Raw genomic sequence first — 19320 nt, forward strand, 5'->3', positions numbered from 1 at the left:
GAGGCAGATGTCTGCCTCCAGGGCTTTAAGTGGGATGAAAAAACTGGAGGGCCTCTCAAAGCGGCGTGACCAGTGTAATTAGGGGCATGGCTTAAAACACATAAGCTAAAAATCTGTGCTTAGCATAGTGTACCTACAACAAGTCAGGACTGTTGGCTTTGTTAATGTTTGTTAGTTGCACAAGATAAATAGGCAGCAACTATGGCTTGTATATAGTATTGAAAAAGCTTCTTTTTATTCAATCAATCTTTAAAACTGGCACACAACAAACGCGTTTCGTTCCTGATTTTTGCCAGAAGAAACTTCTTCAGGGCTGTAACAATACAGACAAGACATAACATCAATAACACATCAACAAACATTGAATGTTTGTTGATGTGTTATTGATGTTATGTCTTGTCTATAATGTTACAGCCCTGACAAAGTTCCCTCTGGCAAAAATCGGGAACGAAATCCATTGGCTGTGTGCCAGTTTTAAAGATTGATTGAATAAAAAGAAGCAATTCTGGAACAGATTCTTACTGGCGTGTACTGACTTCACAACGAGTGCACCTTCCATTTCTTCATGAAAATTTGGCTACTACCGACACCTCTGGACGGCGGGTGTGGGAAGTGATTGCACCACTTTCTAATTTATTGTACATGTGGACAAGATGTGCTTGACCATGGTCTGCCGTTTGCCCTTTCTCTGTTAGTATTGAAAAAGCTTCCACTTAAAGCCCTTGTGGCACCACGACAATGGTGCTACTCCTGAGTTTCAAAAAGAGAAGGTAAATCAGGAGAGAAAATGACTCTTTAAAGGATTTCCCTTCCTCTACAACGCTCACCTGGCATGACGTCATGCCGTAACTTCTCCACTAGTGAGAAGCGAGCACACGCATATTGATGTGCCTGCTGACATGCAGTCTGGAAAAAAACGGACTGCCTGTGCCAGGGCACAAAATAGAGCACGATAGGGACCCGTTTCGGGGCTCACTTTAAAAAAACGCTCGTGCTCAGCACTGGGGAGACCCGGCCCACTTAAAGCCCTGTCTGACTCCTGCCCGGCCTCATGTCCAACTGCACCAGCAGGTCATAAGAAGGCGCAGGGAATATATTAAATCTGGGAGGGTCTTTCCTTCTTGAACTTCGTCCACTAAAACTATAAAAGGGAAAATGTGTTAAACAGAAAATAAAAATCGACTACAAATCAATAGGCCCCATAACTGGGATGTTGGGGGCCTGGGTCTCAATGTAACTACTGCACCAATGGTGGCTGCGATTCTGAGAACCAGGCTGTCTCCTCTACCGGTTTCACCCCTTCTCGTGCCTGGCTATCACTCTAATCTTGAAAACACAGACTGTCCCTTTCAGTCAAAAATGTTCTCCCATGTGCTGCTCCCCCTCCTTTGCAGAAAGGGTGCCATCTGCATTAAAACTAGCAATGAAAATTACCCCCCAGTACCCCCTTTGCGAAGCAGACAGTAATAACTGGGGTGCAGTGGGCCCTTGACAGTTCTGGGCCCCGGTGCCACTGCTTCTGCTTCCCTAATGAGAATTACTGCCTTGCGAAGCAGGCAGCCTCCATTGTCCTTTGCTAAAATCATGCCTCCTGCCCCACCCACTCTCTGCCATCTCTCTGAGACCCAGCTAAGATATCTCCTCTGCTGCAATGTTCGCCTCTCTTGGGTAATGGGTTTAATGGCAAAAGCACCACTGCCAAAGCAAATGTGAACTAGGCACTAATGCCAACCAGGAAGCACAGTACAACAGCCATAACTGGGTTTTAGTAGGCCCTTCACACCTTGGACTCTGGTGCACCTGCACCACTATTGACACCTCCAGCCCTGTGAAGCGTCAGTGTCCTCTGCCCACTCCACTAGGCCATCACTCTTAGGCCTGAGGCCCAAAGCAGGCTATCTGTCCCTTTCTATTTAAAAGAAACATAAGGGAAAACCCGTTCCATCTGTCGCCTGTATTGCTAGGGCCCTGTTCCCTGTGCACAAGGGTGGCCTTGCCCCTAATGCTAGCAAGGACAATGTCTCCCACCCTGTTTCTGTGAGTAAGACAGCAAAAACTGTAGTATGATTGCTCCTCACAACTCTGGCCTAATGCCAGTGCACATGTGGCACTAATGGCCCTTTATTAGTGGAGAAGTGTGGCTCACTGGTTAGAAGAGGCAGACCTGGAAGCAGAGGTCAGCCCGGGACCAGGGTTCAATTCCCGGCTCGGCGGGGTCTTGAGTCCTAAAAAAATGTCCATGGACTCGACAATTCTCGCTCCGGTGCCTACTCGATTCACGGGTCCACACTCTGCGACTCTGGGCAATAGCTTCCTTAATCTCCACAATGGCCCCTCGCGGCGGGATGCCTGGCTTTCACCTTGCGGATACCCTGCCGGGGTTATCTCACAGGGGAATACCAGGACGGGTTCCTAAGCAAGCGCTTAGAAACTGCTCGGTGATTTGCGCTATATAAATTCCTGTACATTTACATAAATGAAAGAGTCCCAATGACTCTCCTCCTCAAGGCATGTCTCTGATGAAGCTTTATCTGTCTTTTGTAAACTAAACAATACACCCCCCATCATATAGTGCCCCTTCCACTGGACCATCCCTAACATTATCCAAGGATCTCCCTACCTTCCTCTTTCTATCGGAGCATTACTCTGAAACCCAAGGGGCCTGATCTCACCCATGCGACTCACCTTGAAGGACAGCCGCATAGAAACGAAGGTCGAAGTCAACAAGATATATGGGAACTCACATCCCCATGCCTTTATAAAAAAATATATATTTTACAGCAGCCGTTCCCATCATTTTTTTAAAATAAAAAAACCCTAATATCATTATGAACATTTTAGGAGGCCCTTCAGGTGCCTCTGTGTGAAAGTGAATTGAGGACGGGGTTGGTGTGGGGAGTTGTTCCTGTGCTGTGAAGCACAGAATGTGATAGTGGACTAAGGAAGAAACAGAGCTTCTCGCCAGGGAGCCTGCTACCTGCAAGAAAATTAATTCTGTGGACTTGGTTAAACACTGAATGAAAAGACTGCTTGGGGACCAGTGTAGAAATCAAAGGATGGAGTCACCTGAAGCTTCATGGAGACAAGAAGATTATTTTTTATATGTAATGTTAAGGTATTATAGGTTGAATACTTGAAAGTGTACTTTGAATCGACACCAATTAAAATGTTAGCATTAAGTACAGTTTACCTATTACTAGACTATATTCTTTGAAAGAGCTTATTTTCCCTTAAAATTCTAAATAACGTTCCAGCTGCCCATACTTGTGTATAATACAATTTCAAAATAATGACTTGCATATTCACAGTGCTTTCTGTTCCAGGCTAGGACCTCGTAGCACTACAAATCCACAAGTCACTATTTTCCCCACATCGGCAATGGTCACAATCACCAAATGAAATTTCGTGATGTAAAATAAAGTATTTCTAACCGGTTAACTTAACTTGCATTTATTTTTCGTTTAAGGTTTCTGTATTACCTTATATGCAGTTAACAGAAAGTGAAACTAAAGACACAGAATTAACTTGGCTAAAAAATAACAAAATATTCTACAAGTGTATTGTTTTTCACTTTCACTTAACTGCATATTAAATCATGCATAAACCTTAAATGAAAAATGAATGCAAGTTAACCTAATACATTATAAATAATTTATTTTACATTATGAAATTTCCCATATAATTTTAGGCACTTCAGGGATGGTATTTAAATAAAGACCGCCTGGAAACACGTCTAATAAACGTGGTTGCGATTCCAGGCTATCTTTATTCACAAGTAGTTGTTGGAGCATTTGCAAGCCCTCGAGAAAGCAGCCACGGACCCCCAGGGGGACATGTCCCACAGTTTGAAGACCTCTGCATTGAAGTGAGTGAGTTTAGGATTTGCGCTCCCTTTTCATAAAATAAAGTGCTGTATCATGTAAAATGTGAACCATAGGCAGGGCTTTAAGTGGGATCAAAAAACGGGGGGGGTCTCTCAAAGGGAGTGGTCGATGTTAATTAGGGCGTGGTTTAAAAATCTGTGCTTAGCATAGTGTGCCACCTAACTGGTAATTTGCTGCTTCTTTTATTGCATCCAGATATATAATACTACAAGTAACATTACACCTACAACAAGCCAGGACTATTGGCTTTGTAAAAGATTAAAAGTTGAATAAGCTAAATAAGTAACAATGATAGCGTCGTTGTACAGAATATTGAAAATGTTTCAATTCTGAAATGATCAGACTGTGCAAGAACTATAACGAGTCTCTGTGAACTTACCTCAAAGGCAGTGAAGGGTGGTACTGCCGCAGAGTTTAGATTTTTTGGGTAAAAATGGAGAGCCCGTGAGGGACCCGTCTCAGCCCCTGCTATTTAGAACTGCCGGTGCGGACAGTGGGCACATCTGAGATGCACGTGACAAACTCATCACTTATGTCACTCAAGGAAACTCGGCGAGCTTTTGAGAGGGGGGGGGGTCATAAATGTTTCCAAGTTCTTGTCTAGAAACTACTACTATTAAAGAGTTCTCTCATTGCAGTGGCATAATCCAACTCGGTAGGAATTTGATGGCTTGGCCACTTGCCCCAGGGGCGGCTCTAGGCTCATGGTGGCCCTGGGCAGGGAGCGTAGGTAGGGGGCCCCAGAAGAGGGGGTCCAGGCGGGGCGGAGCACAGAGGCCAGAGAAGAGGAGGTGGTCAGAATGTTTGGAAGTGGAGGCTCATGGTGGACCTGGGCAGGGAGCGCAGGTAGGAGGCCTCGGAAGAGGGGGTCCGGGCGGGGCGGAGCACGGAGGCCAGTGAAGAGGAGGGGGTCAGCGTGTTTGGAAGTGTAACAGAGCCTGAGGCCGCCAAATCCCTGCTAGGGGCCGCCACGCAAATATGTATCCATCCTCAGAGGATTATTATATTATGGATATATATTGGCGTGGTGGCCCCTGGGGTTTGTTGGCCCTGTGCAGGTGCACAGCTTGCACATGCCTAAGGCCGCCCCTGCTTGCCCCACCCGGACAGTGGTGTACAGGTGGTTGTGCCACACGTGGCAGTCCCGTTTGCTCGTCCCCCCTTTGCTACGCCACTGCGCCCGGAGCCATACACAGTACAGGGCACAACGCCACACCTTACCTGCTTCATGAGCTCCCTGTGCTCGGCGCTGCTCAGGCCGGGGGTCGCGTGCAGCTGCTTCTTGTACTTGGCCTGGCGGCTCTTGCCCTCCGTGCGCTGGATCTTGGGAAGTCGATTCCTCTCCTGCTGCTGCCGAACCTTAAGCTGCTCCACCATGCGCTGGCTGTAGCGCTGCATCTGCTCACGCTCCTACAAGGCAAAGGCGCTATGTGAACCAAAGGCCAGCACAGGAAGTGCTACAGAAATGTGTCTAGGATCCAAACGGAATCACATCAGAGGGAACCTTTCAAGACAGAGCAGCAGAATACAAAGCCTCCGACAAGCTGGCACCTGCTGCGCAAGGAAAGGGCAGACCATTACAAGCTGGTGGTTGGAAAAACGCACATATTATAGTATTCTGCAGAAGTGGCTCGAGTGTCGTCCCACATGACAGCGGCTGAGAAAATGACAAATAAAACAATACTAAACTCTTGTTTATTATTGTTTTATTTTCCTCTCTGAGCCGAGGCTATGGTTAGGGTGACCAGACGTCCCTGTTTTGCCAGGACGGTCCCTGTTTTTAACCAGCTGTCTCAGCAAATTTCAAGAAATTTAGCTCATGTCCCCGTTTTTGGAGAGGGTCGACTGAAAACGGTGGGAGGTGTTTTTTATGTTTTACAAAGCAGGGACAGTTAGCAGTTGTTTCAAGAAAGCAATTTAATTAACAGGCAAGCTACTGGGATTAATAATTGCATTTTATGTATGTTCTTACTGCCTGTTCTGTAATTCTCTGCTGAGGAGGGCTCTCATCGCTTGAAGTAAAATTGCAGCCCTTCTATTTTTATGAAATGTTCCTGTTTTTGGCTTCAAAATTCTGGTCACCCTAGCTAGGGGGCAGGGCCCAGGGTGGTGGCAGGCTGGAGGGGGAGTGTTGGGCACTGCCATCACTGCGCATGAAATGGCTGGCCAAACTCACATGTGCAGTGAAGCTCCCTCCAACCCAGCTGCATTCTTTGCTTGGAAGGAGCAGGCACAGGCTCCCAGTCTGTGTGTGAGTGCAAATAATCGGTGCTCAGGCCAATCCGGACGCTGCATTCAGCAGCATGAAAGCAGCGTTGGGACAGGCCGCAGTGCACTCTGGGGGCCTGTGTCTGGAGAAGCGAGGAGCGTGACGCAGCGAGCAGGTAAGTGTTTATTTCTTTTATTTGTCCCCCACCTTACCCTGCCCGGCACGACGGCACTCTGTCAACTCGCCGGCCACTACTGCCATTCTGATGAGATCTAGAGTTCAGCATTCCTAGTGCAATACTTTTCAAACAGCACCTTCAACTATTAAAATTACATATATGCAATGTGTCAAAAAGGAACGCTACCTTTTCCTAAAGGTGAAGGACCAAGCAGATAGTCTTCTTGTATTGGCTTGTAATTACGCTGCCAATGGCCGAGGTCTCCAGAGAGTTAGGCTCTTTAACGGAGTGCAAGTAGATCCTTGGAGTCTGGGGTCAAAAGGCCTTCAAGCGGATTTATTCAACAAGGCAGACCTGATGCACTAGGCTCTATGGCTTTACACTCTTTCTTCGAAAACTGCTGTTGTTCCCAAAACAGAGACCTTCAGTTCTTCACCTGCTGTTCAAAGTATAGAACCCCTCTGACCCCACTGACAGTTGCTTTGTCGTCCTATTAGACGTTAAGATGAAAGCTCAGGCACCTATATTTTGTGCACAGTCAGATGGTTGGGATTTGAGACATCATTTCCTACCCACTTATTAGGTGGGTTTTGGCCCCAGCTGTTATGTCTTGGATAATATTATTGTCCTGTCAATAACTTGTTTGATCAGTTTTCCCCTACGAAGATAGTTCAATTGTATGGGCCCTTTATACTTTCAACTACTGCATTTGATGGGATGGGCAGGCTCTCTGCTTCGTGCTGTTCAAAATCTACATCACCTGGAGCCCAAGTTAAAGTGGATTCTGATCTGTGGATGTCCAATACAAATGATAGGATTCGGAACTGTGAGAGAGTCTGGAACTCTTACTTTTTAGACTATATCTCTCCCACGCCTTAGCCAAAAGCTGAAAAAAGTCAAATCTTTTCCTGTGAAACCAGGATCTAAACAACGAATAGTGGTTTTGCCAGTACACCAACCACACGCTCCCTGACATGTACCTACTTGGGAATATGTTTTGATGATGATGGAAGCCAGAACTAGCATCTCTCAATTCTAAAGAGAAAAATAGACACCACCAGTTTTCCTCATAAGTGACTGAATGCAAAGCTCGTCCCACAACTGTCTCACTAATATCACTAAACACGGCAAAAGTGACGCGGGCAGAACATCTTTCCGTTACATAATGAATACAATTCAGTTGAGTTTATGGCCTTTCTGCCACAGCCATGATTGCCTTTGGCAACAGAGGCAGTTTGTTACCACATCCCGTAGGGTCCACAGGGACATAAATAAAGCTTAAACCTTTAGAGGAGCACCTGCCAAATCCTTATTTGGAGGAGAATTTTGAAAATGTTATTACGCGAATAGGAATGCAATAGTGGCCATTTACACTTTAGTAACTGTTGTGCAAAATCGGAACTTGAAATCGTATGAAATTTACTTCCTTAATATCGTAACCAGAGAACTGTTCCAATTTGTCCTCGACTCTGACATAAGATAAGATACACAGGGCTATTTTTGCCAAGTGATTTCACCCACAAGGAAAAAGTAACATTGAATACGCTTTCTTCAATTGTTCTTCACAGAATTTAGTCAAACAGTCGCAGTCAAACAACAATAGTGGTACATGCAACTCATGCGGCCACAAAAGACAAAACAGGCATTGACAATGCAAACAGGTCTGGTTTTAAAGGACAGTTGTATGGTTCTGTGAAGCATTACAAGGAAATAGTATGGGAATAGATATGTATTCGCGTTTACCTTTTTTAAGTGATTTGCAGAGCTCATAAATGTTCCTGGTCCATGCATAACTAGTTCATTCATTTCCAGGTTTTTTCTTCTGAGACTTTTGATTCCAATATTGTAGTAAGGTCAGCAGAATTACAAATCCCAGAATGAAACTAAACAAAAACCTTGTGCTTGGTGGAACTGGGATACAGGAAAGCTCTTTTTTTTAAAGGGTAATGTTTTAATTCAACCCTCAACAATAATTATTTCCCTTCGTTTTGCTTGCCTGTGAGATTCACGCCCTGCCCGTGTAAGCGAGGGGCTCCTCGAAGGATCTTTGCCCCATCTTCAGTGGGACGCATAAGGTGCGCATCTGAAGCGATGGGGTGCAATGCCCCGGGCCACTGATATGAAACAGTAGATAGGGCAGCCAGAGCCGAACGAGTCTGAGACTCCGGCACTACGTCGTCTCCAGTCTTGCTCAAGTAGTTTATTCAGAGTAAAAAGGAGAAACATCCTTTACTTTTTAGCAGCTATAACAACTAGCTATCAGAACATGTAGCTAATGCCGCTGTGGAGCCTGCCTCTTCAGCGGCATCTAGTGGTCATCTGAAGAAACAGCGCCGTCTGCGTCCTCAGTTCAAGGGAGGAGTCGTTAACGGCAACAAATGGATGCAGCGATTATTTCTCCCTGCCTAACCAGTAACCACCAGCAGGCTGAGCAGCACTCGAGCGGGCGGAGGCAGACCGTGACAGCCCACTGCATTAGAAGATTCCATGTTGGGATTTGACGGCTGAACCCGGCACAGGGCCGGTATCTTTAAAGAGTCTTAGGGTTGGGCAATCCCCTAACAAGTGAGTGTGGTACAGAAGAACGAACCAACGTTTCGTGAACTCTTCCGGCAGTCCAGCCAACCTTAGGTGCTTTCTGTGGCAGGATGCGCCAAAGCTGGAGGCAGGCGGGTCAACACAGGCAAGTCAAAATGTAAAGTCGGCCAGAACAGATGCAGGGGCACAGCGCTGTATTTAAAGAACTGCAACGTCCACGCCAGAAGTGATGGGAGTTGAACCTATATTGGCACCATCCCAGCGTGCTGATGTCAGTTACTTTTGAGACTTTGTATGCCAGGAGCGCAGAGCCACTATGAGAACGGACCACTGGTGTGAAAACCTGAGGACTTGAGAAGGGTGTCCCTTACACTGTAATTGCCTCGCAGACTGGGGAGGATGAGAGGAGTATGCAGCTAGATACAGTCTCTATCGGATAAACAAACCCCCCAGGATATTGAGGCATTGATTTGCAAATTTAGCTAGCTGCATTACTGCAGCACATTATTTTACTCGTAATCATTAACTTTTAGCCTTAAATCAATTACTTATGACACAAAACTGTTTTAGCAGAGTATTCCACTTTGAAAAGTGTCTGCAGCTCTACGGAAACACTGCTCCAATCCGAACCTGTGAGAGGGGGCCGTATTTCTCCCTGGGACGTTCTACCAACCATGTATGCACCCCTGCCGGGTCACCATTGCCCCCCAGACCTGTGAGGCATGACACTCCTTCCTCAGGCGCCCTAGGGCGCAGGGTCGTAGTGGGTGGAGGTGCATTGCCACAGCTAATGTAAGCACACTAAATATTGCTCTAGGCAGATCAGTGGCATGGGGTGGGTGTAAGCCCTTTCGCAATGCAGCCCCCCACCTCCATGTGACTTCCGTGCAGTCTACACCACAAATACGAGACTATTCCCACCACAACTCCTCTGCTAGCAACCTCCCTCTCCGGGAAGTGGAGATCCCACACACACAGAATCAAGATCTGAGGGGTTCATTACCGTGCGTGCACTTATTGTCAAAAAAATGGAATACATAATTCTCAGGCTAAAAAGTGCGCTGGGTATTTTGTAGATTTGAACAGAGTTGACTTTGTAAAACTCCTAGAACCCCCTCCCCCGGTCCCCTTCCCCTTTTTTACTTTAATAAATGGAGCATCATATGTTGCCATGCGCTTGCCCATTAACAGGGCCGCTAGAGCCTTAATACAGAGGCCCTGATAAGTTGGTTGCTCACATTTCTCTGTTAACAAATGACGCATGCATAAACTTAACTGCAGCTTCCCCAGCCCTCCACAGACAGTTTGGCAGGCAAAGTTAGTGGTTTTCAGGCTCTGCTCTCATATTTGTGAATTTGAATCCTTGTTGTTCAGTGCGAATTATCCAACATTAGTGGCTGTATAGAACTGAATGATTTACCAGTCTGGGTTTGCCCCATTTATGTATATTTTTATTATTCTAAAGCAAGTATAAGGACACCCAGCTCAGTCTTGCCATGCAGGCTGGTTTGCTGGCTAGGCCACAGATTTTTTGTGACATGCACATTTTGTTACTGTCACAAAAATATTACACATTTTTTATTTTCCCTGCAGTTTTCTTGTTTTGCAGTCCCAAAATTTGGCAAAACAGGCCACAATGTCCTGGGGTGGTCTGTCTAGGTGTCTGTGTAAGTTCAAGTTGTACGTGTCCAGGAATGGGCACGAGTGATAGGTTTGGAACAGAGTTCTGAAAGCAGTGAGAAACTTGCACAGTGCCAGTCAGTGGATCATTAAGGTGTCAGAATACATGCTAAAACAAACCTTGTCCTCTATGTAGATGGCACAGAACGAAGATCACAAATGGGCCAATTGTATTTACTAATCAATGGGAAAGTGTGTGTTTTCAGTAACAGGCAGGCGTGGAGGGGGGGGATGGGTGTTACACCCCCCTAGTAAATGTATATTCAGGTAAATTGATGGGTCCAGGTACTTTGAGTCAAGTATTTGAGCTGTATGTCGGATTTCACCAAGAATTGTTCCATGCACACAGATCCAGTCAGACACATACTCTCTTCTCTCTCTCTATTCTAAAAGTCTTTAAAACGGTTGGTTATTTTATAAAATATTGTGACTTCTCTCACTTTGTAAGTGTACCAATCATCATTCGTCTCCCTTTCCACCTCCCCTTTAGCCTCTCTCATGATACTGCTTGTTGTATTATGAATTTTATTATATGCCAGTGTGATTGTTGGGAAATCCGCACCTCACCACCCCCCCCCTACAAATCTTACTGACCAAGCTACACCCCTAGGGCAGAGTAACTCGCTGGGTCATGGGGTAACAGGGCACAGCTATAACCCTGACCTACAAACAGAAATGCTGCATTTCTGTTACATGCCTCTCCTGGAGAGCAGAACAACAGACTGGAGATACAGATGATGGGCCATTATATGTCAGTCGGATTAAACTGCCTGTAAATAGTGGGGAAGACATTTGTGTCGGCAGTGACACACAAACTAAAGGCTGTTCCATGCATAAAATAATTTTTCAATGTAGTCTCCACTCGCCCCCTCCACTCTCCACACTTAGGGTTATTGATTTCAGTTATATGGACCATCAAAGTATATCAGTATTCGATTAGAGGTTCACAGAGTTCAGAAGACAGTCAATGCTGCTAACCAAGTGTTGGGCGGTGTGCAAACTGAAGAGAGCATGGTCTGAGTAGTTACCTTGCCTGGCTCCATCATGGCTCCTATGGTCTTTTCATGCAATAGATACTGACCAATGACCAATGACACTGAAGCGACATTGTCTGCCTGAATGTGTATTGAATCCAAGATGAGAGTCAGAGTCTATTAATAGTGTGGGAAGATGCAAAACTCATCCAACTGCTTTCCTCTCGCACAGGCATCCTCACCCAGTGTTCCCTGCAACCTACACGCAGGATTGTTGGCTCTCATCCCCGGATTTTAACCGTAATGCCCAAGGCAGACGTCACAGTGAGTGTCCAGTATCCGGGCAAATGGAAAGGCACAGATAAAGTGTACGCTGCTGCCCCTAGTTCCTAAATCCAGTCCAATTCTAGTCATATCCCAATTAGCGGATGCCTACATACAGTATAGACACGTTTTTGCCCGCCATCACGGAGTGGGAAGGGCGTATAATTCTCAGAGGTGTTATTGATGCTAGTGGGTGCCTAGATCACCCCAAAATGATCTCAAAAGGAGCTGTAACGTTTTGTTTGAGCGCACATATGAATGCTTACCGCTGTCATTCTGAAGGATTTACAATGTAAAGAAGACAGGATGGAGATCAGCTTACAAAGGCCTAAGTGAAGAAGACACCCATCTCCATCGTGACCAAGCTCCGCTTCCCAGGATAACGTCCTTTCGTATTTTTTGGGACCAAGAGAATAAAAAGTGCTGAGCTATGATCAAATCCAATATTGAAACTTCACAAGCTGCAGTATCTAACGCAAGATTGTAACAGAGAGGTTACATGGTGCCATCCAGAGGATGGAAAGGCTTATTGTCTCTCCCTGCCAAATGTTCTATTTGTACCACAGTATTCTCTCTTAGAATAGGAGAGCTCATTGAATCTCCCCACATCCTAAGGAATCTCCACGAAAACACCCTTTGACATCATTTAGGAGAAAGTAGCTTGAATATCTGCAACTTTTTTTTTTTTTTAAAAGAAAGAAGCTAGCTTGTCACACTGGGGTTGTGAGAGAGAAACGACTGGGATGTATTTGCAGTATCAGACAGTGTTTTTATGACCTGGAACAGTGTTTTTGAGCAATTGTGGGCCATGCTAATTTAAGAAGTGAAGCAGCTTTTATGATATTCTTTTATGGCCAACTTATACTTTGGTTTGTCAACCGTGCTATAGGTCCTTCGCCACACTCTTTTGAGGGATTTACACATCGTTTGCTGTTGTGTAGTGTATCATTGAACAAGGGAGCCGGTGAGAGGGTTGTGTGATGCTTTTTGGTCGTCATCAGGATAATGGAATCAAGTGCGAAATCAATTCGTCTATCAATGATGGCTGCGTCAGAACAAACTAAATTGTGCAGCTTCAGACGTTTGGACTCGAGTTCAAGGTGGATACTTTAAGCTCCAACCAGTTCCTACCAGGAGGTGGACTGGGCTGTCCCTGGCAGAAAAGCACCTGAGATTTAAAGTGAAAAGGGAACTGCGTAGTGGTCAGACCAGGCTAGGGAGATGGCCTGGTCGACTCGCAGGTTCTCATTTGAAAAGATGGGATCGAGCATATGGCCAGCCTTGCAAGCAGGGCCATCGTTGGTCAGTTGGATATCCAGGGCCATGAGGTCCTCAATAAGAGAAGAGGTAATCTTACATGCCTTATTGTCAGATGGAATAAAAATATCTGATAATTGTGCAGCTGGCATACTTTCCTATGTATGGATATAAGGCCTCCATTAAGGAGGAACTCCAATTGCCTGCGGAGGGCGGAGGGGGGTAAATTAGAGCTCCTGACATGGTAAAGGTATTAGAAAGAGACCGAGAAAACAGTAGAGCTCCACATTATGGGATAGAAAGTTTGTCTATTTTACCAACGTATTGCGCTTTAAAGCTAAGGGCAATGCCCCCTCCCCCTTTCTTGTTTAGGCGATCCACCCTAAGAATTCAATATTCAGAGGACAGAGTAGCAACAATATCGGGAGCAGGGGCGCTACTCCATTAGGGCAAAGGAGCGTAGCCCCACTGCTTTCTCGTAGAGTGAGAAGCAGAAACATAAAATGGTATAACAACCATTTTATGTTTCTGCTTCTCGCAATGCCAGAAAGCAGACGGGTTTGGTTGGGGGTGGGCGGGTCTGCTCTATGGCAGGGCAGGAGTGGCTTGCCCACATGCAGCCTACATGGAGAAAAAGGCCTCCCATAGACGCTTGGTTGGCGGGCGTCTCAACCAATCACAACACTGTAATTGCAGGTTTATGATTGGCTTTGGTTAGGGGAGGGACGCTACCTGCTTCTTGTTCCTGCCGGAGAGAACCCTCCAGCATGACCACCCCCCACCTGCGAATAATGCAGGCCGCAACTGATCTGGAGTACATAAACTTCGATAAGAGGTTTGGCTGTTTCTTGCAGGAGTTTGTACTTCTTGTATGCCCGTCTGTGTATAAACATCAGACAGCAGTCTTTTAACATCTCTCCTTCAGAATCTTTAAGCTGTGTTGTACCTGTCCTGTATACATGAGAGAATGGAGTGATGTTGCTACTGCTACCCATGCTTTTCTTATACTTGGAGTTAAGTAAGTAGGGGAGGTTCCACTGCTGCTGTCCATGTTGCATCACTATTGTGCTGTGAAGCTCGCTGTAAAACTTTCCAGTGCGCCAGGGGCGTAGCTAGAGCTTGTGGCACCCGGGGCTATCCCTCAGTTTGCTGCCCCTTGAGGGGGGGGGGGGGGGGGTGCTGGGGAAAAAGGATGCACTTTATAATACGAAAGGTGTGTCGAACATGGGAAACCGCAGTCAAAATAGTGTTACGATGCGTCCCAGGAGGGAGGGATATGCTGATTTGGGAGTGTTCGAACAAGGTCAAGGAAGACTTCACAAATGGAATCATATTTTATTTATTATCACTATCAATATCCAAGCACTACTCAAAGCCTCGTGCCAGTCTCATGCCTACCTTAGCTTGCCCATCGACATGAAATACCAGCACTCCAATAGGCCCACAGATGGATCACACCAACATAAACGTGCACCCGAAGGTCGCTCAAGAGCAATGCATCCAAGCTTGAAATCAATGCAACCAATGCCGATGAACGAAAATGATCTCTAGACTCTAACTCACCTCTTCAATTAGTCTAGTCAGTCACTAGCTGCCAATGCCCCTCTCTGCTCTGCCTGAATAGCACTGCCCAGTGCCTGCCGGCGCCCCCCAGGCCAGAATTAATTAAACTAGTCTCCGACATGAGTCACACGACCACGACGAGAGGGTAGCAGTGAGCGCGCAACGAGTCATCACTGCTACGTTCTTCTGCCCGTGACTTGGCGAGGGCTGGCCAAAATCTCCATACTCAAAGTCTCGTGCCAGTCTCATGTCGTGCCTACCTTAGCTTGCCCATCTACATGAAATACCAGAATACCAGCACTCAAATAGGCCAACAGTACAGATGGATCACACCAACATAAACGTGCACCCGGTACAGTGCAGAGTCCTGTAGCTTAAAAGATGTACCACAGACGTTGCGACCAGATGTGTAGAAGCGGTGTTTAATTTGTGTTAGAGGTTTCCGGTGCTCAGCACCAGCACTTAAAAGTCAACACCAGCTCTTATGGCAGTCAGACACATGGGGGTGCTGTTTGTTACTTTTGAAATGAGCACAACAACAGTTATTTAATAATGTAATATTAATTACAAATGACGAATACCTGCTGCCTGAGGCATTTCTGTAGCTTTTAGTGGCCTGGAATAGTCTTTTCTGCAAACTTTCAGGAGTGAGATGGATAGTGGTAGTGCTGGTACAGTCATTAGCAGCGCTGGCAAGGGTAATGGGCACCTGACTAGGGCCCTGGTACTTCGTTTTTTACATGTTAAGCACTGTGTAGAAGCTTCTCGAGTGAGAGGGACTGGTGGAGCCGTACAGTCATGTCATACAGGAATATTTAACATTTGCACCTGTAAGGTCGCACAAGAGCAAGCAATGCATCCGATCCAAGCTTGAAATTCAACCAATGCCATTGCCGATGAACGAAAATGATCTCTAGATGTCTGACTCTCACTCACCTCTTCAGTCGTCTGTCTCTAGCTGCCAATTCCACTCTCTGCCTAATAAAGCACTGCCCAGTGCCCGCTGGCGCCCCCAGGTCAGAATTAATTAAACCGACACACAAGTCACACGACCACGACGAGAGCGTAGCAGTGAGCGCGTAATGAGTCATCACTGTTACGTTCTTCTGCTCGTGACTCGGCATGGGCTGGCCCAAATCTCCATACCGGGCCGTCATTGGTAGCACTCGTGCAGACCGCGCACGGCACGCTACAACTGATTGTCGGCCCTGGCCTGAAGGACGTCACTTCTCTGAGCGAAAGGGGGGGGGTGCCAACAACGGTCGGAGCGAGGCAGGACCAGTGTGTTACTAACGTGGCGGCGGGACTTAGGCCGCGCGCGCTGCACTATTTTGCACTGCACTCAGTGCACTGTCTGCCACACTGACTGCCACCACTTCCGTCACTGTGACTGTGCGCCGGGGGGCGGGCGCGGCACTGGTTGCCCGGTGTTGCAGCCGCCTTAATAATTTATTTTTGATATGGGGGACACACTGTGAAATCGGCCGGCCACTGCCCACTTCCAAATAAATTATAATGGCCGCCACGGCCGCAAAATGGGCCTCCAGTGCCGCGCGGCCGTCTCAAGAATGGTGCCGCCTGGGGCGGACTGCCCCCCCACCCCCCACGCCCGCTAGCTACGCCGCTGCAGTGCGCATAAACATTTTTTATTTTTTTAAATGAGCAAGAATTTACCCACATTGCTAATGCTTGTTTCAATGCATAATATGAGTGAACCCTCACAATATATGTGAGCAGGGTTTACTTTTGGTTACACAAGTCTAACAATCAGTTTTTGAAATACAGTAGGCAACTTTGGAAAATATTAAAATCTAGCCAATTCCATTACCAATTTTCTTTCAGCTTTACAAACGTAAGCACTACAATATAACATTTACACAAGTCAAGGGATTACAAAGAGAAATCATCATCCTGCCAGCTAATGTTGGTATCCTGTGCCATAGCACCAAAGCGCAGAGGTGCGAAATGCAAAATAAGATCTTATCTAGCTTCCTGCCTTCTTTCTTGCCCGCAGTCATAGGTTAAACAGCCCAGTGGGTGAGAGGACAGAGACAGCCTTTCAGGTGCAAATAAGAGCAAATGGGCTATCGTTAACACTCCTTCTAAAACTTGCATGCTAAAAGACCTACATTTCCTAGAAAAGTCAGATCCTCAGAATGTAGACATGCCTAGAGTCACAGACAAAGGAAAATTAATGACCTGTAACCCCCCACTTCTTAAGCCTATCCTCGGGGTTTCCATGATTTAAGTGGCACATTTGCAAAACCACTGGGAAGCGACTTGGACTAAATAAGTGGAGGTGCTGCCCCGCATGAGTTGCCAATGCATGAGCACATATTAGACAGTATACGCACCCAACACATCACGGACACACCATATTGTCGCTGGGCATCACCACTGCCAACGAAAATACACCCTCATGGTCTTTTAACAAGACACTGTGTTACACCCTTCTGACGGTCTTACTGAGTAAGAGCAGTCGGTGTTTGACCTGTATGTCCATCCTCGTAATTTAGATGGGAGAACATAGAGGTCAGTTTTCACTGCCAGGAAAACCCTGGCGGTAAGGGGCAGTGAAAACTGAAAAAATGCCCTTCCCCTTCGCCATAGGAGAGGGCTCTCATGGAGAGAGGGCATATTTTTTTTATTTTCAAAAACAAAATCCTGCTTTGGGGTTTTATTTTTTTTTTAAAAAGAAAGAAACTTTACCATACGGCTCCATCGGATGTATGACATCACAATGCATGCTTTTACTCCGCATGCCATTACAATGCAGTTTTTACAACGCCAGTCGTTACACCGACTTGCGTTGGGGGGCGCTGGATAGTGGAATAGTTTAATTTTCTATTCCAACTCCAGTCCCCGTGGATAGTAGGGAAGGTGTTGGATAGAAAATTAAACTATTCCCTACCCTACAGCGCCCTCCAGCGCAAGTTGTTGTAACGACTTGCGTTGTAATAGCTGCGTCGTAATGGTAGTGCGGAGTAAAAGTTGCGTTTAAAAAGGATGTTCCCCGCTCCATCCAATGGCAAAGTTACAATGCACTGGCAGGAACCAACTTGATGGTGGTTCCTGTCAATGCCAGCCCGATGGACATTTCAAAATGTGGTCACTGGGACCTTTGCCAGGCTGACAGAGTAATTCACTCTGATGAGCTGGCTCAGCTGCTAACTTTTAAATTGGGCCCTAAATACTGAACACATATGGACACATCCAAAATATGCCACTAACTGGCTAACAGGGCTCCCAGCAGCAATCCCTCCACTAGCAATCTAGCGCACACTTACATGTGCCTGACCACAGGCAGGCGCACAAATAATTCCTCCTGTAGCAGACCTGGTTAAGCTCTCCAGCTTCACTCATTAAATTCTTATGTCATGATGGCAGATGCATACCACAGCAGACTTACAACTTACTACATAGCTAAAGAAACTGAATCCGACTCGGAGCAGCCTGGATGGACTGATACACAGATTATGTGGTGAGTGGAACTTCTGGACTTGTCAGAAGTTCAGGGCAGGGGCTGTATTTGGTAGCGTGGTGTGAGACCCACATACATTTATTCTGTTTCGATGAGTGGTTGAACTGATCGGAGGTTGCTGGATTGGGTCTCGGGTGGGGAAGATGAGTTTTAAGGGTAGTCCGAATGCTGGAGTTAAGAGATGAGGCACGAGTCACAGAGGTCAGTTTTCAAATATAGAGGATGGAGTAGGTTGAGGGCCTGGTATCGTGAGGTGGCAGAAGTTGGTTTAGCGACAGAATGTAAGTTGTAGCACAGTAAAATCTAGGCGGCAACCAATATGACGACGACTCAAGCGACTCGTGGCATGAAAAACCATTTTGGGAGGTACTTTGATGAACTTGATCATAAGGCCTGCATTTCTGATTAACCTGCACTCTTCTACTAGTGGCCATGCAATTATTGTGCCTTTTATATAGGCCCAAATTAAATGTCAACATATGGCCCTAAAGTCTGAAAGAATAACCGCACTGTACACGCGTGCTAACCCAAGAGGTCATTGTGTTGATCCAATCTCTAAAGGAGGCTTAGATCAGAGTAGAACACTCCATGGTCCCAAAACAACACCTTTGATGAGAGAGAGACGTAGCCCGTGATCGGTTTACGCAAGGCTTGGGTGGTGTTACCTTTCCATGTTTGCAGACCAGCTCATGTCTATGCAGGAAGTACTGCTCCTTCAGCTGCTGCTTGACGAGCTGGTGGCGCTCCTGCAGGTGCCGCTCCTCGAGGTCCCAAATCGCGGATTCACGCTCTGGCAATGAAAAGTGACAAGCAGTCAGAAAAGAGCAAAGGCACTTTGGAAATATAGGAGTTTGTTATGAAATACAAATGCCTGGATTTCTCTGAAGATATTCCACCAAGAATTTCAAGCAACCACACTTTTAAAATTAATATCTCCTTACTGAAGTTTATGTTTCCTTGTAGTGACCACAGGCCAAACCAGGATTGCGCCATATTTGAATTTTTTATTTAACATAAATGATCGCAAAAATAATCTCACATTTAATTTATAGATAGATGGATAGACAGACAGACAGTAAGACTTTACAGGCAGAACAGGTCTACTTGCCCACCTTTCATCAAGGGGAACAAAGTCCCATCTGACACACTGCCTGAGTATCACCACTTCATCTTCATTGCCTGTGAAGACTTTGTCAAATACTCGGGGAGGGGGCGCTGGTCCCCGCTTGGCT

General features: G+C 46.2%; 1 protein-coding gene across 1 annotated transcript in view; it reads right to left on the reverse strand.

The window, feature by feature from the left end:
* Nucleotides 1–19320, reverse strand: part of STK10 (serine/threonine kinase 10) — a 381616-nt gene that overhangs the window by 19908 nt on the left and 342388 nt on the right. Inside the window, exons 15-16 of the mRNA XM_086931586.1 lie at nucleotides 18754–18878; nucleotides 5106–5294 (exon numbers count right to left, since the gene is read on the reverse strand). Of these exons, the coding sequence (XP_086787712.1) occupies nucleotides 5106–5294; nucleotides 18754–18878 (314 nt within the window). The remainder of the gene's footprint in view (nucleotides 1–5105; nucleotides 5295–18753; nucleotides 18879–19320) is intronic.

Source organism: Lissotriton vulgaris, chromosome 7 (assembly GCF_964263255.1).
Source record: "Lissotriton vulgaris chromosome 7, aLisVul1.2, whole genome shotgun sequence".
In the NCBI taxonomy this organism is placed as follows: Eukaryota; Metazoa; Chordata; class Amphibia; order Caudata; family Salamandridae; genus Lissotriton; species Lissotriton vulgaris.